Here is a 22,624-nt window from a genome sequence, read left to right as displayed (position 1 = left end):
TGAAAAACCCGAAAGCCTTACAGGCCTAATTGACCATAACCCCGCTAAACTGACTGCAATTGAAACCTTTAGACTTCAGAGGTTACCTAGGACTTTGAGTCTAGCTTCTCCTGATGGAGGTGTGTAAGTCCAGAGGACACTCATGCTGATTCCTATCTTAATGACTCTATTCACAGACACGTTCGTCCAGTTTAACAAAATATGGCGGGATTCCTTTTGTATTTTCTTGTAATGGCGTTGTAGTGTGGTGTTGGGAAAGCGTGCTGATCTGAATAACGACTTAGACTTAAAAGTCTTACTTATCATGGCCACGAGGTTTCTGTCCGTCTGTATGTTCATGTTTTTAGTCTTTTGGATTATGCTCGTCTTGACGGCACAGAAAAATTCTCTCTCTCTCTCTCTTTCTCTCTCTCTCTCTCTCTTATTAATTGATGTTCATATTTAGTATTTACAATAGCAATATATTCTATTAACTTTGTTATATACCCTCAGTAAATTTCATACATGCTCTCTCTCTCTCTCTCTCTCTCTCTCTCTCTCTCTCTCTCTCTCTCTCTCTCTCTCTAGATACGATAATTGTGCCTTCTGATTCCTAATTTATTCTTTTATGTTTATTTCCAGTATTTACAATGACAGTATATATATTCATTTATCTAATAAATTTCATACACGAATTAAAGACATGTAAATGAGCTGAAATACATTCGGTCTACCAACTTGCCTAACATCTCAGCCATACCAGTAAGCTACAATTAACACTTACGTAATTAAGGGCTAAAATAAATTGATTTTAGCCAAAATCGGAAGATGTTCCATCAAGTTTTCATGACAGCTGAATTCAGTCTCGTAGTCAGCAACGTTTAGGCCTATATATTAACATAGTTTAGTTTTTCAAGCTAACCGTAAGTACGTTGATTAAGTGTTTGAACTTCTTTTTTTTTATTTAAAATCAAACGCGGTGCAATGAAGGCGTTACTTAGTGGGCTCTTGCAGCGTCCCTTTGGCCCCTATAGCGGCAACCCCTTACATACCCTTTACTATACCTTCGTTCGTATTCTCTTTCTTCCATCTTACTTTCCACCCTCTCATAACAATTGCCTCAATTTGGTGTTTATTAAGCACGTGAGACAGGTGGCGGTAGGAGGAGCACTATAGGCTCAGGCAGAGTAAGCAATTCGCATAGCCCTACTGCTTGTCATGAAACGGTCGTATCTAGGATTTTGAAAGTTAAACTATCGATTTAATATATATGCCCGATTAATTTTGTCTTGCGTGGTGTAGAGTGAGATGTTACCTCTCCCAGGACGTGACATTTATTTGACGCTATTGAGAGACCAACAAGTTTTAAATGCTAATTTTTTTTATCGTATGTTATCCCAGGCCGTTTAAGTTGCTATATTCTTTGGAAGCTTGAATTTCAAGTCAGTGGATTGTTCCATTATGAATAGGGCTCAACTTCTATAGATATAATAATAATAATAATAATACGATTCTGCTCTCAGTTTGAGAATTTAATTTCTTTTTAAATCCTTTCTGTTCCCCGGTATGTCACTGATTTCACCAGAAGACTAAAGGGGTCATTTCGACTTAAATTTCATAGGTTACTGATGGGAGGGCTATTCCGTTTGAGAGGTGATTTTAGTGAACGCGGAACTTGCACAGTTATCTATATACGCTTGTTATCTACGCGTCACCTCCGAGGTGCTAGTACTAAACACAGCGGTAGCTCAATTTGACCTCGTGTTTAGTACTAGCACGGTCAGGATTGCCGTTTTGAGGAATTTCGTCTATTAGTGTGGCTTTCTGGTGACATCTGGAAACCCTCCGTGGCTTTTCCGACCACAGGGCACGGCACTGAAGAAAAAAATTCCTCACTTTGCCTTTTTATGTTTTATTATGAAAATAAAGATATAAAGCATAACCTGCTTATTTATACAAATGAATTTTATTGAAATCCTTTATTTTTCTTCGTCAAAAATACTTTATATTAAGCTATTGACGTGTAGTTTTCTAACATCACCGAAAATAATCCTACATGGGAAAATACACATTCTAACCATTAAATCATAAATAAAGTAAAAAAATCAGATGAACTGCATATGGTAACACTGCTAAAAGCCAATGTTGTGAAGAAAAAACGGCATCACTGTTAGCCCCTCGGGGATCCAAGTATTATATACAACCATTTCTATATTGTGTTGTCGAAAAATTATATATTAATAAACGATGTCTTCAATCCCAGTAGTAATCACGGCGTCCCATTGAGCTTCGGCCATATTTAGTACTAGCACCCCAGAGGTGACGCGTAGATAACCAAGTAGCAACCAAGTTCTATAGAGATACATAGACCTTGGTAGCACCAATGTAAGAATTGGTATCGATAACATATCCCCAGTCTATATAAGAATATAAACAGGAGGTAAATACTAAGAAATGTATCAAGTAAAAGGCGTGACGCTTCTTAGGCTCAGGAGATGACAATAATGCTGTCATTTAGAGTAGGTCAGTATCATTGTATGTTGTGTTCTTATTCAAGAGATTCCCCCATTGGTTGCGTGTTTAATTCACGAGTGGACATCTTCACTTGATTCAGATCCGTGGCTTTCCCTTCTTAATCTGAAAGTTTCACTACTGAGCACATGCATTTGCTTATTAACATATTTATTTCTATATTTTTTTCAGTAAACTTTTACACGCTTAGGCTGGGTCCTCTCGAATTGTGTATTCGTACTTTCATACTAATAACTTTTAAACTAGCTCCCTTGCCGTTGTAGCCATAATGACATCTTGACGTTGACTTCATTATTATTTTATTATTATTATTATTATTTATTATTATTATTATTATTATTATTATTGTGATAATTTTGCGGTCATTAAGAGAGTTGAAAGCTTCCCATAGTAAATTCTTAATACTTAATAATGAAATTCTCAACGAGAAACAAGTCCTGAAAATTAAACATCTTGGAGATGTAAAAAAAATCCATTATGTTTAGTAGGTTCAGCTGGGACACATAAAAGAATATAGCTTACGTTAGGTTAGTTAATATACCTTGGCAATATAATTTATATACATACATACATATATATATATATATATATATATAGATATTATTTATGCATATGTGCATATATGTTTACTTATGCAGGGTGTCCATAAAGTCCCAGTACCATTAAAATTATTTACTGACCAGAATGGTACTGAGATTTTGTGGACACCCTGTATATATGTATATGTATAAATATACGTATGAATCCAACGTTAACACCTCATAATCATCTCTTTGCAGATGTGGCGGGTGTCACAAAACTGGGTATAATTACCGAATGTGTTCCAATCAATGGCAAAATGTATAGTTCAAAGTTTCCTCGCTCATTACCACCGCATCAGCCATAGATTGTATCAAATACTGACTCGGTAAAATGCGCACACTAGAAATCTTTGAACAGTTAGCATCTATTGACCTGGAAGAACAGAGGAACTGTTAGTTGGAATGTTAGGAGTCTTTGCAAAATTAGATTAGCAACGAATCAAGCGGGGAGGAGACAGTAGCTCAGACCAAGCAAAGAGGAGAAAGTAGACCGAATCAGGCGAGCAAAAGACTGTAGCTCCAATCAAATGAGCAGGAGACGGTAGCTTTAATCAGACGAGCAGGAGACAGTAGCTCAAATCAAGTGAGTAGGGGACGGTACCTCGAATCAAATGAGCAGGAGACGGTAGCTCAAATCAAGTGACTAGAAGACGGTAACAAATCAAGCGAGCAGGAGACAGTAGCTCGAATCCAGTGAGCAGGACTAGGAGGCGGTAGCTCAAATCCAGCGAGCAGGAGAGACAGTGTCTTGAGAACAATGAACGGATTCAAGACGGATGCCAAATAGCCAACCAAAGCTTCAGATCGAAGATGGCGGCAAATGTCTTGCTCCTATGGATATGGACGTTGCTCTCTCTCCTCCTCACATCTGGGATTGACGGCATCATGGAAAATATCCCAGGAAAGCGAATTAAACCACCGGGCATATTGAAGGACACCCTGGCAGGTATAGTTGGTAGTAACGAAATTACCCTAGTGGAGTGATTACAGTATTACAGTTGGCTACTGGAGTTATGTAACAATATATATATATATATATATATATATATATATATATATATATATATGATTTTACTGAAATTATATAAACAATCGCCTGATTATCTAGTTGAGTTGCCTTGACTTTCCAGTAATTAATGCTTTAGGATTCCTTTCCAGGTTCTTTGAAACTGCATTGCTCAGGTCCAGGAATTTAAGGCCAGGTGGTTCCTTGTTCCCTGCATCTCTCAAGCCCCACGATTCACTCCCAGGTTCAGTGTTCCTAGCACCTTCCATTTTATCTTAGAGTGAATGCTTATGTTAAGTCTTGCCTCGTGTAGTACTAATTAATTAATATATATATATATATATATATATATATATATATCTATATATATTACCTATATATATATATATATATATATCTATATATATATATATAATGTATATATTTATATAATATATACATATATATATATATATATATCATATACATATATATATATAATTCAATATAATATTATATCTATATATATATATATATATGTATATTATGTGTGTGTGCTGTATCTGTTCTAAACTATGAAAACATACTTGCAGGTATTCATTATTTATTTTATAACTTATTTTTGATGAAATTCTTAAGAATTCTTTAAACTGACTTTTTCTCTCCCTCTAAATGTACAAATATACTTGTATATAAATATATATATATATATATATAATATATATATATATATATATATATATATGTATATATAGTGTGTGTATGTGTATACATACAATACATCTACAACATACATACATACATACATACATACATACATACATACATACATATATACGTGCATTGATTCATTGATAGACCCGAAAAAGTCAGAAGCAGCCGTGAACCCTGACGAATCTCGCAGTATCTGCGGAAGTAGACGCATTGTGAACAGCGTGTCGTCAATCAAAAAACTAGAGAACTGCAGAGTGATTCAGGGGGACTTACAAATCATTCTCATCGAAAGTGTGAGTCTAGTTGCTGAGGTTTTTACGGTCGAACAATGTCCGACGGACAAACTGTGTTAACAAATGAACAATTGTCTGCCGGTCTTTGCCTTGTGAGCATAGTAAAAGCAGTCACGGTATACAACCTCATCTGGTACCACTGTTTGTTGCCAGATCTACTCCCATCGTTTCAACGCTTATGACATCATCCTGCTTCGTCTATGATATGGTAACAATGTTTGTCCTTCGTACATTGTTCGACCCTCTGGACGCACCTTTAGATAGTATTGCAACCTTCCTGATGTTCGTAGATTGATATTTAACCTTCCTGATGTTTGGAGACAGAACTGTAACCTTCCTAATGTTCGTAGATTGATATTTAACCTTCCCGATGTTTGGAGACAGAACTGTAACTTTCCTAATGTTCGTAGATTGATATTTAACCTTCCCGATGTTTGGAGACAGAACGGTAACTTTCCTAATGTTCGTAGATTGATATTTAACCTTCCCGATGTTTGGAGACAGAACTGTAACCTTTCTAATGTTTGTAGATTGATATTTAACCTTCCCGATGTTTGGAGACAGAACTGTAACCTTTCTAATGTTTGTAGATGGATTTGTAAACTTCTTGATGTATGCGGATATGCCGGAATATGCTCTTAACTTTCATGCGCTGACGCAAACTTCAATTTTACTTATTAAACAATGAACCTCACTCCGCTTCCCATCTCGTCCAAAACAGGACGAAGATCTGACGGACGAGTGGTCGAATTACTCGTTTCCGAACCTGGTCGAAATAACCGGGTTCCTGCTCGTGTTCCGCGTGCACGGCCTCCAGTCTTTAGGTCAGCTCTTCCCAAACCTGGCAGTCATCAGGGGACTCACGAGGCACAGGGACTACGCCCTGATTATCTGGAACGCAGCACACATGAGGGTAAGTAAGTCTACGCAAGTTTAAAGCAGCTGTGGATTTAACCATTGTAATTGATAGTACGTTTACCTGGTTTTCCTAATTTAATCTGAATAGGATTCCTCATTTGAGCTGAAAATTGTTCCCTATGTATTTGTCTGAAAAGGGTTGCTTATTTAACCTGAAGAGTATTCCCTATTTATTCTGAAAAGGGTTGCTCATTCAATCTGAAGAATGTTCCATATTTATTCTGAAAAGGGTTACTTATTTAATCTGAAGAGTATTCCCTATTTGTTCTGAAAAGGGTTGCTCATTCAATCTGAAGAATGTTCCATATTTATTCTGAAAAGGGTTACTTATTTAATCTATAGAGTATTCCATATTTATTCTGAAGAGGGTTGCTTATTTAATCTGAAAAGTACTCCCTATTTATTCTGAAAATAGTTGCTTATTTAGTCTGAAGAGTATTCCCTATTTATTCTGAAAATAGTTGCTCATTTAATCTGAAAAGGAGTTCTCATTTAATTTGGAAAGGATTCCTTATTTATTAGTTTGGAAAGGATTCCATTTTTAATTTGAAAATGATTCGTTATTTAATCTGAAAAGAATTCCTTATTGATGAAGCTGAAAAGTATTCCCTATTTAATAAAAGTTATTTTCTATTTAATCTAAAGGATTCCCTATTTACTCAAAAAAGAATACCCAATTTGTAAGGCTGAAAGGGTTCTTCATTTAATCTGAAAATGTTCCTTATTTAATCTGAAAAGATTCCCTATTTATTTGTCTGAATAGGATTCTGTTCTCATCTGGAAAAATACTCCTTATTTAATCTGAAAAGGATTCCCTATGTATTTGTCTGATAAGGATTCCTCATTTATTCTGAAAAGATTCCGTATTTAATCTGTAGAGGATTCCGTATCTATTAGTCCTGTCTGTAGTCATGAAAGGGACCCACGAGAATCCCTCTTACACTGAGTTCAGTAATGCAAGGTGGTGTCAAAATATTCAGCAGAGAAAACAACTGTTTATTAAAAGCTGCTGGTGGTAGACCGTTTCCTAGATACATAAAGACGATTTTGTACAAGTTTTACGTTAAATCTAATTCATATGATAACAGATTTGAGAGGTTGTCGTAGTTGTTCTGTATAAGAGAACATCAGAGAAGAGTTTTTTTTTTTTTTTACATAGTGCATAGTTGTGTTTAGTAGAACATTTCCTCTCTGAAGAGTTTTTTTTTTCTTTCTTTTTTCTAGAGTGTAGGGCTAGCCAACTTAACCAGCATCTTAAGAGGCAACGTCTGGATAGAGAACAACGCGAATCTTTGCACAGTCGACACGGACTGGTCCTTGATCACGACGGAGAATTATACAGAAAGCGTTTTCAAAGTGAGTTCGTTTTACCTAATTCATCTTCCCTCATTATGACATTTTCTATGGACAATCATCCCAGTAATCCTATGGTGATAATCTTTGTTTCCAATATACGTTGGGTACTCTACTAGATGGATTAATTGTGTGTGTTATATCCCATGGTTTGTGCAGTTACTTGAGGCACTTGGTTCCCACAGTGTTCCCAGTCAAGAATAGTCACACGTTAAATTGTGTGCTAGCATAGGAAGATGGGATTAAGGTCGTACGAAGAAGAAGAAGAGGAAGAATAAAGTAGTTTATTTAGAGAATGTATTGGTAAATGTAAATAAGATACATGGCTGTCATAAGAAGTGAAAATGGCTGTTGACATTGAAGTAAAAAGGGCCTTTGTATGAGCCGGAAGAAAAAAGGGCCTTTTTTGATGAGATGGAAGAAAAAAGGTCTTTTTTTTTATAAGGGAATGGAAGAGAAAAGGGCTTTTTTTTAATGAGATTGAAGAAAAGGGGTCCTTTTTATGAGGAGATGGAAGAAAAAGGGCCTTTTTTGAAAGGATGGAAGAAAAAAAGCTTTTTTTTATGAGGAGATGGAGGAAGAAGGGCCTTTTTAGATGAGTTAGAAGAAAAAGGGTCTTTTTAGATGAGATAGAGATAGAAGAAAAGGGGTCTTTTTAGATGAGATAGAAGAAAAGGGGTCTTTTTGATGAGGAGATGGAAGAAAAAAGGGCCCTTTTAAAATACCATCTTTATAAGACTCAAACTTAAAAGGTCACTATGTCAGCAACCATCCTTTGTGAATATGTCACTGCGGCTGAATGTACACTCTCTCTCTCTCTCTCTCTCTCTCTCTCTCTCTCTCTTACATTTCAACATTTCAATATGATTTCTACACGGGTTTGACTCACGACTTCTTTATAATAATGATGATAATAATATTTTGTGTATATATAGTTACTATGATATATATAATATATACATATATATATATATATATATATATATATATATATATATATATATATATAATGGGTGTGTATGTATGTATACATGTGCGTGTGCTGTGTTGCGCACACGCTCCTAACCCCCCTCTTCCTTTTTAAGGTAATCTAATCTCTCATTGAACAATGACCTTCTCACAGAGGAATAAGAACGAATGTGACCCTTGTACAAACTGCCAACTCAAGCACTGTCGTTCAGAACCCATTTGTCGAACAAGTAAGTGTCCCCCTCTCCGTTCTAAACAATGATATTAAACCAGTCAAGTTAGTCAAGTTTCTCGAACATTCTGCATGCATATGAGGTTATTGGTAGTCGTCCCCCCCCCCCCTTTTTTTTTTATCTTAACGCCTATACCATCGTGTACGCCGGTAATGTACACTTATTCCAGTGTGTTCTTTTGCATGCACTTTTTCTTTTATCTCTTTTCACAATCATTTTCTTTTATCGTTGTGTACCATCACGTATCATCAATATGTTCCAGAGTAAAACTCCATGCTGGTATACAGTTCGTTTAGTTGACGAAAACATTAGATTCCAATAAGCAATGTCTGTGGTTTTTGCTCTGTACCAATCATACAAATTTCGCAAATTATTGGCGTCCTTATGAAATTATTAAATGTGAGGTTGTTAGCCCCATATTGTAAATTCTGTTCTTAACCTCTTAAATTTATTTTGCCATACGTGGCTGCTGTCCTTATTGGGGCTTGTAATGTTCTGCTTTTTCATGTAGTTTCGTACTTTGCGTAGTAATATACTCTTCAGAAATTAAATTTGTACACTGATGCTTCATTGATCGCCAGTTTTAAAAAGATGCACTTTTAATGTATATTTTAAGTGCAAGTAACAATCTTTGACTTGTAAAATATAGTGTAAATTTCTCTAGAGAGTTTGATAAAGTCAAGAACTTTTAACCCTTAAGGTATAGGATGTCTAAACCCTTAAATTAAGGTTGTACCCACATTATCTGAAGGATAACTAGCTGATGAATACTCATATTCACTGAAAATTTTAGTTGAATATGAAGTTAATGGCTCGCGTGAAAGTTTCCTCAAGAGTGTAGGAGTTTTAAAAAAAAGGACTCCTTGCAGAGTGTGACCCTAAATGTGGGAATCGTGGTTGCGCGAACAACCACTTGTGCTGCCATGAGGAATGTGTTGGTGGCTGTAAGAAGCCAAATGACACTTTATCCTGCACTGCCTGTCGCCACTTTCAGGAGGAGAATCAATGCAAGAAGAAGTGTCACGGAACTGACTATTACAAGGTGAGTAACGCTGGCTTCATTAGACAAACCATGTTACAGAACCGGGGAAAGGAGTCGTCCTGTTACCCCCAAAATGCTACATACATAGATAGCTCTTTCTCCTAATGGGGTGTTCAGTTAAAAGATTTACTCAGCTCATTTTGTTACTCAGTACTTAGGTTACAGGTGTGTTACCAGTTCGAAGTGCGTCGAGATTGGTGGGTACCTTCACGCACAGCCTGGCAGGGAGCAGGAATGCGTCCGCAAGTGTCCACTGGGTTACCAGAACGACACAAAGCCTGATCTTGGAGAGACAAAGGTTCCGTACTGCAAGGAATGCAACGGGGGTGAGTTTAGAGTCTGTTTTTCATTTGCATGATACCTGGACGGTTGCATAACAGAAGTATTTTGAAGCCTGAGGAGAGAAGGGTTAGGCTGAGGAGAGAAGAGAATGGGAAGGGTTAGGCTGAGGACACAAGAGAGTGGGAAGAGTTAGTGTTAGGTTGAGAATGTTTGCAGAAGACACCAGGAGTTGATGCTCAGATGCTGTTACTAGCGGAATGCTGCTCCACAGTGGTTATTTTGGGACTGAGTGAATAACTAGCTTTGTCTTGTTTACAGATACAGAAGTGTTTTTTGTAGTTGTAGACATTAAAAAGTCTGTATCCGAGTCAATCTGTGGCATTGGTAACCTTCAGTCATTGTTCTTGGAGTTTTGCAAGTTTACAATCTTCTTTGGTTTAATGATTTTACTTGAAAGCAATCCTCTACTCAGATCGAGCTTACTTGAGGTTAAACGTGTCGACGTATATTTTACGCAATTTTCGCAAATTCTAGGACAGCCTATGACGTAATGCACAAATCACTGGCCAGTTCAACTTCTCTTTCTCAACAGGCATTTGCGAGAAAACATGCCGAGGTCGGTTCATCACCAGCCCAGGAAATGCCCAGGCTCTAAAGGGCTGTACAGTGATTGCTGGATCCCTTGAAATCAGGTAATCATACTGTATGGCTAAACTTACCAATTAGCTTTTCCAGCATGGAAGGTCAGGCTGCAGATGGTTAAGAATTCTTAGTGACGGCCCAACTCAGCAGACTAAAGATTCACTTGAACATTTGAAGGAAATGAGACTTTCCATTCCATTCAGATGTATCATTATCATCAATGTGAAGGACTTTGACATCAGCTCTTCCCGTAAAGGGGTCAGACTCAGATAAGTTCTCTCAGTGAGTGCTCTTCGTCCTTCTCTGTCTAGTGCTTTTTCGGTCCCTACCTGCAGCCCTTTGCATTCCTTTTATTAGCTCCATTGATAGTCTCATCTAACTCTCTGCAACCTTCTCCTAGCAATTGTTTCATAATTCAACTGCAAAAGGTTTCCCTCCAGTTATACATTTCAAACCTTTTTTACTCTCGACTTCACTTTCAGCACTGAATGACCTCATATATTTTGCATTCCATCCCATTCCCTTCCATTCCACAGCATCTCTGGTGGCGCCAACATCTCGAAGAGGTTGAGAGAAAGCCTGCAAAACATCCGAGAAGTGACTGGCTATGTACGAGTCTTCAGATCGAAGTCGCTGACGTCCTTGGATTTCCTGAAGTCTCTCGCCATCATCGGAGGGGACAAGCTGTACGATGACAGGTTGTTGTTTATTATTATTATTATTTATAAGTTGAACCCTATTCATATGGAACAAGCCCACAAAAGGGGCCTTTGACTTGAAATTGAAGCTTCCAGGGAGAAGTTTTAAGGCCCTTCCATACGGTCGAACTTTGCCCGACAGACTTTGTTTGATGTGACATCATAAGGTTCCGACTTTTCCCGCTTCTGACGTCACACCGAACAAAGTCTGTCAGACAAAGTTCAACCATGTGGATGACATCACATCGAACAAAGTCTGTCGGGCAAAGTTCGATCATGTGGACGGGGCTTAAGAGTAGGATAAAGGGAAATACAGAAAGAAGAGATCTCGCTTATGAAAATGTGAAAAAAATGAATTAATAAATAGCTAACAATGTATTATAATGCGAGGAGAAGAGGAGGAGAAGTTCTAAAATGACGGGTGAGATGTCAAGAAGCAGGATCTCAGATTATTATTGGAGAGAAATGATGTTCGTTTTGAAGTTTAATGATTCCCTTGATATTGGTGCGCGGTAAGATTTCAATCAATTGTTTTCCATAGTAGTTTGTGTGTGTTGCGTACTTTTTGTGCCGATTAATTTCATCATTAATTCCTCCAAAAAAATGCAGATTTCACGAGCTTGGGAACTCTTAAAAAAACAAGGGCATCATTAATTAGTGGACTGCACAACCTGCTTATCATAGAACTCCATAGTTAGAGAATGAATATGATAAAGTCTGCTGTCTTGTGTCAAGCCTTTCTGCTCTCAATTTGCTGAATGACCTCATGCGTCCCAGTGCTCGACCTTTGCCCTGAATTCTACATTCCATTCCATTCGGTGGCAGCTTTCCTTTACCGCAAGAAACGCACTGTTTGTTGTCAATTATTCCAACATTTAAATGCACATGGTGGAGCAGGTGGTGGTGTAGATGTTGGGGAGTAGGTGGTGGAGTAGGTGGTGGAGCAGACATTGTGGAGTGGTATTGTTGAGTAGGTATTGGAGCAGGTATTGTTGAGTAGGTAGTGGAGCAGGTATTGTGGAGTAGGTATTGTTAAGTAGGTGGTGGAACAGATATTATGGAGCAGGTATCGTGGAGTAGGTGGTGGAGCAGATATTATGGAGTAAGTATTGTGGAGTATCTGGTGGAGCTGATATTGTAGAGCAGGTATATTTCAATTCATCATTCGTGACTCAAATCGTCCCTTTCAGATATGCCCTGTTCGTCCATGACAACGAATATCTGGAGACCATCTGGAATCGGGAGATCCAAGGCAATCTCACCATAAGGAAGGTGAGTTCATTTTGAAGAGCGCTCAACGTTCGAAGAAGAAATTTAATACGAAATCTGAATTGTTTATCACGTTTTCTTCGCAAAATCTTAATTGTTCTTTGTCGCACCTTTCTTTTGCGTTATTGAAAGCGTACAAAACTTGGTATTTACAAACAGCAGTTTCTAGAAGAGAACGTTTATATTCGTGTGAACCCTTCACTTGTATTTTTACGGCTGTGCGTTTTTTACTGATTAATAACTATTGGACTTCTGTTTGACATATTTATTCATATCTAAAAAAAAAAAAAAAATGATGAAAATCGGTGTCAGAATGACGAGAAAAGTTATTTTCATACATTCAACTTCCCTGTCAGATATATACTTAGCTATAGACTCTGTCGTCCCCGACAGAAATTCAAATTTCGCGGCACTCGCTACAGGTAGGTCAGGTGATCTACCGCCCTGCCCTGATTGGCAGGACTAGGAACCATTCCCGTTTTCTATCAGATTTTCTCTGTCGCCGGTGGTGTCAACATTGTTGTTACTACCTCCTGACTGGAATTCTTTTTTTCAACGCAATTGATCTTCTTTCGGCCGACTTTTGGTGACGTACTTGGATCGTTGTTTTGGCATTCGCTATCGTGGACTTGTTTTTGGACTTGCTTTTGGATTTTTCTTAAAAATGTCTGACTCGAGTGTTGGTGTGAGTGTGTGTGTGAATGAAGGCTGCAAGGTGAGGATGCCGAAGGCTTCGGTAGATCCTCACACTGTATGCCGACGTTGTGGAGTAGTTGAATGTTCTTTGGCTAACACCTGTAATGAATGTGAAAGGTTGAGTGCTGAAGAATGGAAGACTCTAACTTCTTACTTGAAGAAGTTAGAGAGAGACAGAGTGAGGAAAGCAGCTTCTAAAAGCCTTAGTAGATCTAGATCTAATGAACCTTTATCTAGTTCTGTAGCTTCTTCTCCTCATAATATGAATTATTCTCCCTCTGTATCAGGCCGATCACAGTTTGCAAATCCGACTGATTCTGCATCGGAAATTGCAGACCTGAAAGCTTCCCTTCAAAGGATGCAAGAAAAAATGGCTGCTTTGGAAGGTAAGCAAAGTGATGGTGATATTTCAAGTGATGTAAGTGTCCCCAGTGTAGTGGAGGGGGCGTCTGGTCGGCTCTGTGACGCTCCCAGGTCTAGACCTCTTCCAAGCTCCCTGGCCCAGAGGAGAAGGAAAGTCGAAAGCCTTACGGAGGTTGTGAAGATTCCCCACCGATCAGGCGTCCCTTCGGCAGGCTCTGTATCGCCTCAGACTGCCAGGGACCGCTATAGAAAAAGCGTCCTGCGTGAGTGCTTCTCTTCTTCAGGATCTCCCTCACCGAAACGCGGGTGGAAGGACACGAATCTTTCTCGCCCATTGAAGAGGAACTGGAAAGAGCCTGCTTTGGATTCTAGCCCCCAGCGCTTTTCAGAAGAAGAAGCACCCTCGGTTATCAAGAGAGCTAGAACCTCAAGCGCCTTCCAGATCTCCCCCTCCTCCTTATGAAGAGGAAAGAGAGCCGTCGACCAAGAAGATCCTGTTAAATCTACAGGAGCAGCTAGCTTCTTTGGTGGGAGTCCTATCCAAAGAGCCTCCTCGTAGAAAGGACAATAAGCTGCCTATCAAAAGGTCTAGACACCGATCTCCTGCCAGGCGCAACGAACCCTCCAGGGAAGATGTCGCACAGGTGGCCATCTCTGGGGGGAACGAAGCACTGGACAGGCGAGAGGAAGAAGAAGAAGAAGCGCCAAGCAGGCGCCAGGCAACACCTGAAAGTGATTCGCTTTACAAGACAGAAGTTTTCGCAGCGCGTGAAGAGCCAACCAGGCGCAAGGCGCCAGATTACAACCAGGATCCTTCCAGGCGCCAGACGCCAACCAGGCGCCAGGCGCCAGCCAGGAACGAGGCGCCAACCAGGCGCGAGGCGCCAGCCAGGCGCAAGGAGCCAGCCAGGCGCAAGGAGCCAGCCAGGCACGAGGAGCCAGCCAGGCGCGAGGCGCCAGCCAGGCGCGAGGCGCCAGCCAGGCGCGAGGCGCCAGCCAGGCGCGAGGCGCCAGCCAGGCGCGAAGAGCCTGACAGGCGCCAGGCGCCAGTTAGACAAGAATCGCCAGTGATTAGACATAGGGAGGCGATGTCACTTAGTCCCTCACCTATGAGAAGTCCTTCGCCTTCGGAAAGAGTGAGGTCGAAGGAAGAAACATGCGATAAAAGGGATCGTCTCCTTCTGACCCTCTCGAGCTAGAGGAAGTGTCAGAAGATGAGGCTCCAAGTAAAGAAGGACTATCGAATTATAAAGTTCTAACGGCACTTCTTCTTGAAGAATATGGAGATTCTCTGACCCCAGCTGCTCCTCCTTCTCCGCGCTCTCTCTTTTCGAGTGCTAAAGCTCTGAAATCGTCGTCCTCCCTTAAAATGAGACCGGCCATCTCAATAAAAAGGGCCCTCCAGTCTCTCGGTTCCTGGATACAATCGAAGAAGGAACTGGGGAGGACGGTGTTTTGTATGCCTCCTGCCAGACTGACGGGCAGAAGAGGCATATGGTACGAGACTGGAGAGAACATGGGACTGTCTCTTCCTGCTTCGGCGGAATCTGACTTCTCGAGTCTAGTAGACTTGTCGAGGAGGCATGCCCTAAACTCGGCTCGAGCGACATGGGGCCTTTCTGAATTGGATCACCTCCTCAAGGGGCTTTTCCACGTCTTTGAAGTGTTCAATTTTCTGGATTGGTCCCTTGGGGTTTTGGCCAAAAAGACCCATGAAGCACAAGGCCTCAACCCAGAAGTTTTGCTGAGCATCCTGGCATGCATAGATAAAGCGGTTCAGGATGGTTCGGGAGAAGTCACCTCTCTCTTTGGAGCGGGGATTTTAAAAAAGAGAGCGGTTTTCAGTTCATTCTTGACTAAAGCCGTCTCTCCCTCGCAGAGAGCCACTTTACTTTTCGCTCCATTATCAGAGCATTTGTTCCCTTCTCAGTTAGTGAAGGATGTTTCACATTCGCTAACTGAGAAGGCAACTCAGGATCTTCTCATGCAATCTTCAAAGAAGAATAGACCTGTGGTCATTGAAGAAAAGAAAGGGGCTCGTACATCGCAACAGCCCTTTCGAGGAGGCCCTCCTTCTAAAGTAACCTCCAAAAGGAAAGCTACGGAAAAGCGAGGAAGAGCTTCCTTCCGACCCTTTAAGAAGGGTAAATGAGATCGAGATCCTCCAAACACCAGTAGGTGCCAGGCTACAGGAATTTGCGGAAGCCTGGGCACGGATAGGAGCCGACACCTGGTCGCTGTCAGTCATCAAGAAGGGATATTACATCCCCTTCAAGGACAGTCCTCCCCTGACGTCAACACCGAGGGAACTGTCCGCCAGATACAAGGACCCTGTACTGAAGGATACTCTTCGACAAATGGTGGATCAAATGTGGGACAAGAGGGCAATCGAACTAGTACTGGATCACAACTCCCCGGGGTTTTACAATCGCCTTTTTCTAGTGGCGAAGGCTTCGGGGGGTTAGAGACCAGTCCTAGATGTAAGTGCACTGAACAGATATGTGGAAAAGGAGAAGTTCAGTATGGAAACATCCGCATCAGTCCTTTCAGCCCTACGCCAAGGAGACTGGATGGTATCGCTCGATCTTCAGGATGCCTATTTCCACGTCCCGATTCATCCTTCGTCGAAGAAGTACCTTCGTTTCATGATGGAGGGAAGGATCTATCAGTTCAGGGCCTTGTGTTTCGGCCTGTCCACAGCTCCTCAGGTTTTCATAAGCCTGATGAAGAATGTGGCAAGATATCTGCACCTAAAGGAATAAACATCTCCCTCTACCTAGACGACTGGCTCATCAGAGCCAGATCGCAGAGACAGTGTTTGGAGGACCTTACAACGACACTAGACCTTATAAGGTCACTAGGATTAATCGTAAACCTCGAGAAATCTCAGATGATCCCCAGCCAGAACATGGTTTATCTGGGGATTCGGATGGATTCTCGGGGTTTTCGAGTTTTTCCTTCTCAGAGAGAATCACAAAAGGTTGCGGAAAAGTCTCCAGCTTCTTAGGGAAGGAGCACAGTTCAGCGAGGGAATGGTTGAGCCTTCTGGGGACCCTATCCTCGCTGGAACAGTTCTTTCCTCTAGGAAGACTTCATCTCCGTCCCCTACAATTCTTCCTAAAAAGGGTTTGGAACTGGAAGACAGGACAGCTCACCGACACATTTCCGATTCCTCTAGAAGTGAAAGATCACTTAAAGTGGTGGTTGCCCCCTGTAGAGGAAAACAGAGGTGTGTCCCAGGGAAATTCGGAACCCAAACCAAGTATTGTATTCCGACGCGTCGGAGACGGGGTGGGAGTGCAACCTTGGGAACAAGAGAAGTGTCAGGCACCTGGTCAGAAGAACAGGTATCATGGCACATCAACTGCAAGGAGCTCTTAGCCATACATCTTGCTCTAAAGGGCTTCGAGCTGATAGTCAGAGACGGGGTAGTTCAGATAAACTCAGACAACACCACCGCTCTGGCTTACATACCGAAACAAGGCGGGACGCACTCGTTCTTTCTCTACGAGTTAACGAAAGACCTTCTACTATGGGCACATCGAAGGAACATTATTCTACTGACAAGATTTGTCCAAGGAGAGAGGAACGTGAGAGCGGACAGGCTGAGCAGGAGGTTCCAGGTCCTTCCAACAGAATGGACCCTCCACTCAGAAGTGTGTCAGAGCCTCTGGTCACTTTGGGGGAGACCTCAAATAGACCTGTTCGCCACGTTCCTCTCCAAAAGGATAAGCACCTTTTGCTCATTGGTAGAGGACCCCAGAGCATTTGCAGTAGACGCCCTTCTCCTAGATTGGTCGGGACTATAGCTGGTTCACTTAAGGTAGATCCTTGGGTGAGCCCTATGCCTGCGAGACGTTTGTTTGGCAGCCGTTGATTGGCTGGGAGTGGCCTTCCTCCTGGCACCAGCCAATCAGCGGCCGTCAAACAAACGTCTCGTAGGCGTCGGCCTCAAACGAGAATCCACCTTAAGTGAACCAGCTATAGGTGTGTACGCCTTTCCCCCATTCAAGATCCTGGGGGAAGTGCTCAGAAAGTTCGTGGCCTCAAAGGGGACAAGAATGACTCTGATAGCCCTATTTTGGCCAGCTCGAGATTGGTTCACAGAGGTAATGGAGTGGACGGTGGACTTCCCCAGATCTCTTCCAAACAGGACAGATCTGCTCAAACAACCCCACTTCGAGAGGTATCATCAAAACCTCCCCGCTCTTGCTCTGACTGCCTTTCGACTATCGAAAGACTCGTCAGAGCGAGGGGCTTTTCTCGCAAGGCTGCAAGCGCAATTGCTAGAGCCCGCAGATCTTCTACAATGCGAATATATCAATTGAAGTGGGAGGTGTTCAGAAGTTGGTGTAGGTCGAAGAAGATGTCCTCCTCCAATACCTCTGTGACCGAAATTGCCGATTTCCTTCTTTTCCTGAAAGAGAAATCTCATCTTTCTGTGTCAACCATAAAGGGATATAGAAGTATGCTCTCAGCCGTATTCAGGAATAGAGGCTTAGAATTGGCTGACAATAAGGATCTGCACGATCTAATTTGGTCATTCGAGACGTCAAAGTCAAGAGAACCAAGAGCTCCGAGCTGAAATCTGGACATAGTCCTAAGATTCCTGACTTCGGAAAAATTCGAACCTCCTCATCTGGCCTCCTTTCGAGACATTACAAGAAAGTGCTTGTTTCTGTTGTCTCTCGCTACGGCGAAAAGAATTAGTGAACTGCACGCCCTAGGGTCTCGTGTAGGGTTTAAAGGAGACTCTGCCATCTGTTCGTTTCAGACTCTGTTTCTAGCGAAGAACGAGAATCCTTCAAAGCCCTGGCCCAGGAGCTTCGAAGTAAAGGGCCTGACTAACCTAGTAGGTAGGGAGGTAGAAAGGTCCCTTTGCCGATCAGAGCACTAAAATTCTATCTAGAGAGAAAGAAGCAGATGGGGGGTTCTCAACAAGGTCTATGGTGCTCTGTAAAGGACCCAAAAAGACCTATGTTGAAAAATGCCTTGGCCTCCTTTGTTAGAAGCGTTATAACAGAGGCACATAATAACTGCCCAGATGACTCCTTTAAACTTTTGAGAGTAAAAGCTCACGAAGTTAGAGCAGTCGCGACGTCTCTTGCTTTCCAAAGAAATATGTCGCTAAAGAATATCTTGGAAGCGACATATTGGAGATGCAATTCAGTTTTTGCATCTCATTACTTGAAAGACGTTCGGGTAACTTACGAGAAATGCTTTTCTCTAGGTCCGTTTGTGTCAGCGGATACGGTCCTGGGTATTGGAGCAAGCACCGATCCTTAATTTTATTATATGTGCGTAACCCTCTTGTTGGATATGTTATTGACTTCCTGCTGGAAGGAGTGTCAGATGTCGCACAGACGGCCGTCATTTTTGCTCAGTAAGGAACTCGGGTTGTATCTGACTAATAGAGGGGTACAAATTTTTTTTTTTCTTTTTTTTTTTTACTTTAAAGTGTGCGTCTTGACTGTGTGATTCGAGTTATTGGTTGTTTGTGAGTAGTTTGGGGGATAACTCTTGACAATCTTAGAACTAACACAGGTGTTAGGATCGGGTGATCGGGATCGGTTGTGTGCTCCTTGAATAAGGCGTGTTGTCATGTTAGTGGATTAGCACCCATTGACAAATGCCAGTTAGGCTCTGCCGAGTAAGTGGATAAGACCCCATCGACAGACCCACAAGAACTCTTGGCCACAGATCAATATCTCGCTAAGGCTCATGAGGCGAAGCAGACTCCTAGGCAGTAGCCACGAAGTCTTCCGCCTAATCAGGTAGGAACCAAGGTCTATAAATACCTACAACATATGTTGTTTACCTGTCTATTTCAGGAGTTGGCTGTCTCTTACCCTCCACCAAAGGGTGCCAATCAGCTAAGTATATATTTGACAGGGAAGTTGAATGAATGAAAATGATATTGTTATGATACAATAAAGTTTCATACATACTTACCTGGCAGATATATACGATTAATGGCCCACCCAGCCTCCCCGCAGGAGACAGGTGGAAGAGAGAAAATCTGATAGAAAACGGGAATGGTTCCTAGTCCTGCCACCCAGGGCAGGGCGGTAGATCACCTGACCTACCTGTAGCGAGTGCCGCGAAATTTGAATTTCTGTCGGGGACGACGGAGTCTATAGCTAAGTATATATCTACCAGGTAAGTATGTATGAAACTTTATTGTATCATAACAATATCATGTTCATAAGTCCCAGCGCCTGGCCTTTGGCCTAAAGTTTATATTTCAGTTGCTTCCTTGGAGTTCATTTTCTTGTGGAATGCCTTGCAAATTCAGAATAGCTTTTTTCCCTGTAAATTTGTGTTTAATAATAAATCAAAATTGTAGCCACTTGGCACCACTTTGTTTTATGTAAAATATTTTTGTATATAAAATGAAATCATACTGGAAATAAAGCATTATTGGTAGCATTATTGATATTGAAAAAGAAACCCACAAAATTACTGTGTATATAACGTGCTTACTTATAAGTATTTACATTTTATTTTATAATAAATTGTAAATACTTATAAATAAACACGTTATACACAGTAATTTTGTGAGTTTTTTCAATTTTCAGAAGAAAACGGAAATAAGTTTTTGTTTGGTTCGTTATTAATATTATTATTATTAAAAATTCAGAGTAAACCAACGCGTGAGCTGAAGCGAAGAGATATTGATTTCATTCCAATTCTCGTATTCCAGAGTGAGGCGAAAGTCCTGTTCCACTCGAACCCCCACCTGTGTTATGACAAGATCCGAGACTTCCTGAAGAGAGTAGTAGTAGTTGGGGTGGTGGGGGTTCTAACCCCCACAACAGTGGGGCGATCTAAGGAGTCGTTAGTCATGACGCTCTCGAACGGGAATAAAGTAGCTTGTAAGTAATTTTGTACTTTTTAGAGAATTCCCTCTGTTGGTTCAGTTGATAATGCTCCCTTGTCAAACTGACCGTTTCGTTCCTTTTACTGTACCTCCATTCATATTCTCTTTCTTCTCTCTTACTCTCCGTCCTCACCTGAACATTCTCCTGCTACAGCTTTCAAACGTTTTCATTCTCAATTTCCCTTTCATCGCTGGATGACTTCATGGGTCCCAGCGATTGGCCCTTAGCCTAAATTGTATACTCGATTCCATTGTCGAAATGACCTCACATCAGGCAAAAGGTACAGAGGGACGGATAAGAATCTTTTGAGTTTCCTAAATGAGTGCAGAAGGCCATTGAATCTCATTTTGTGAGTTTATAGGGATGGAATGGGGTTTTTGGGGTAGCCAATAGATCCACCTACTGAACCTCAGCAGCCGCTGGTCTGGTATGGTTCTTCCTGGTTCTAGCTTGCGTGGAGAGGGACCCTTTGGCGCATAGCGCACTGCACGCTAACGTGACAAATCACTAGGTCTTCCTTTTGATACCTGCTGATGCAACGAGTGGAAGTGATCATGGTAAATCAACCTGTTAAAAACCAGTGACCATGAACTTTTGCCCCATTTATCCTTTCCTCTGCAGGTCACATCATGCCCCAGGAGATCAGGGTGGAGCCAACGGACACGAACCTATGAGGCGTCTTGAAGATCTAGTGGGAGGTTCCCACCAAACCTGTAAAAACTAGTGACCATCAACTTTTGCCCCATTTATCCTTTTCTCCGCAGGTAACATCATGCCCCAGGACATCAGGGTGGAGCCAACGGACACGAACCTACGAGGCGTCTTGAAGATCTGGTGGAAGGTTCCCACCATAGATGATGACAGGCTGCTCCTTGGGTATTATGTCTACTACAAAGCCTCTGAGGGGCGCGAGACATACTCAGGTGGAAGGGATTCGTGTACCGAGTGAGTGATTGTTGTTGTTGTTCTTCTTCTTCAGCTTTCCCCATCTCTGTATGTGGTCACTGTTTCCTATAAGGCTTACCCACCTTCCTTTGTCCATGCATCTTGGTAGCTTAGCATGTGCTGGGTTGAGTAATTGGGTCAGATGTTGAATTGTATGGAATTCTTGCACTTATTGACAAACCAATAATTCCTGTAATCGTAGATGTGTTTCAAAAGACCATAGTGTTTCTTAAGGGTATGCCCACAATTCAGTACAATGTCATTGGCAACCTATCACACACACGTCACAACATGTTGAATACGAGTTAATGGTACTCTAGTATTTCATACAATTAACCAACATTTCTCAGAGTCATTCCCTACTTAAGGTCATGGACTTGTTTCCAACCTGTTTGTGATGTCTGCAATAAATTGCCTATATGGTTTATGACATATCACATATGTCACAAACATGTTGAATATGAATTGATAACTCATTGATACTCCTAAGCAGTGCTTCATTTGTTTATCCAGCATTTTCAATGATTCTTTCTCCACTTACAGTTGTCGACTTGTTTTCAACCTTTATGTGATATCTGTCTGATAAATTGCAGACGTATCCCAAACATGTTTAACATGAGTTGATGACTTACTGGTAACCCTATCCAGTGCCTCATACGGTTATCTAGCATTTGCCAAAGATTTGTTCTTCACTAATGGTTGCTGACTTGTTTTAAACCTGTTTTTTATATGTATGCAATAAGTTGCCTATGTGTGTTTATGACTAATCACACACATATCACAAACATGCAGAATACGATTTAACGACTATTTGTACTCCTAACTATAGTAGATTCAGATCAGCCGTGCATTTGATGTCTAGGCCAGTCCCTTACGAAGCTCCTGATTGGCTGTTGATAAGCCAATCACAGGGCTGGAAACTCTCAGTCTCTCCCGAGAGTTCACATAGGCAGGACATTTGTTCCACCTCTCCTGAGGGATACTTTTGAAAGACGTATCCCTCAGGAAAGGTGGAACATAGATCCTACCCATGTGAACCCTCGAGAGAGACTGAGAGTTTCCAGCCCTGTGATTGGCTTATCATCAACCAATCAGGAGCGTCTTAAGGGATTGGCCTAGACATCAGATGCACGGTTGATGTGAATCTACTATACTGCTTCATACGATTATCCAATGTTTGTTCTCCGCTCACATCAACCACTTGTTTTCAACCTGTTTGCGATGTGTAAAAGTAAGTATATCTTAGTTT

General features: G+C 41.4%; 1 protein-coding gene across 1 annotated transcript in view; it reads left to right on the top strand.

Annotated features, from left to right (window-relative positions):
• The first annotated feature begins 4,157 nt into the window (after positions 1 to 4,157).
• LOC135211293 (insulin-like receptor) overlaps positions 4,158 to 22,624 on the top strand; it is a 42,727-nt gene continuing 24,260 nt past the window's right edge. The window contains 13 exon segments of the mRNA XM_064244611.1: positions 4,158 to 4,204; positions 4,251 to 4,342; positions 4,936 to 5,084; positions 5,806 to 5,997; positions 7,227 to 7,358; positions 8,479 to 8,554; positions 9,427 to 9,599; positions 9,751 to 9,925; positions 10,474 to 10,573; positions 11,060 to 11,221; positions 12,412 to 12,493; positions 20,253 to 20,424; positions 21,195 to 21,375. Coding sequence (XP_064100681.1) covers positions 4,158 to 4,204; positions 4,251 to 4,342; positions 4,936 to 5,084; positions 5,806 to 5,997; positions 7,227 to 7,358; positions 8,479 to 8,554; positions 9,427 to 9,599; positions 9,751 to 9,925; positions 10,474 to 10,573; positions 11,060 to 11,221; positions 12,412 to 12,493; positions 20,253 to 20,424; positions 21,195 to 21,375 — 1,733 coding nt within the window.

Source organism: Macrobrachium nipponense, chromosome 4 (genome assembly GCF_015104395.2).
Source record: "Macrobrachium nipponense isolate FS-2020 chromosome 4, ASM1510439v2, whole genome shotgun sequence".
Lineage (NCBI taxonomy): Eukaryota > Metazoa > Arthropoda > Malacostraca > Decapoda > Palaemonidae > Macrobrachium > Macrobrachium nipponense.
This window is presented reverse-complemented; position numbering and strand designations above follow the sequence as displayed.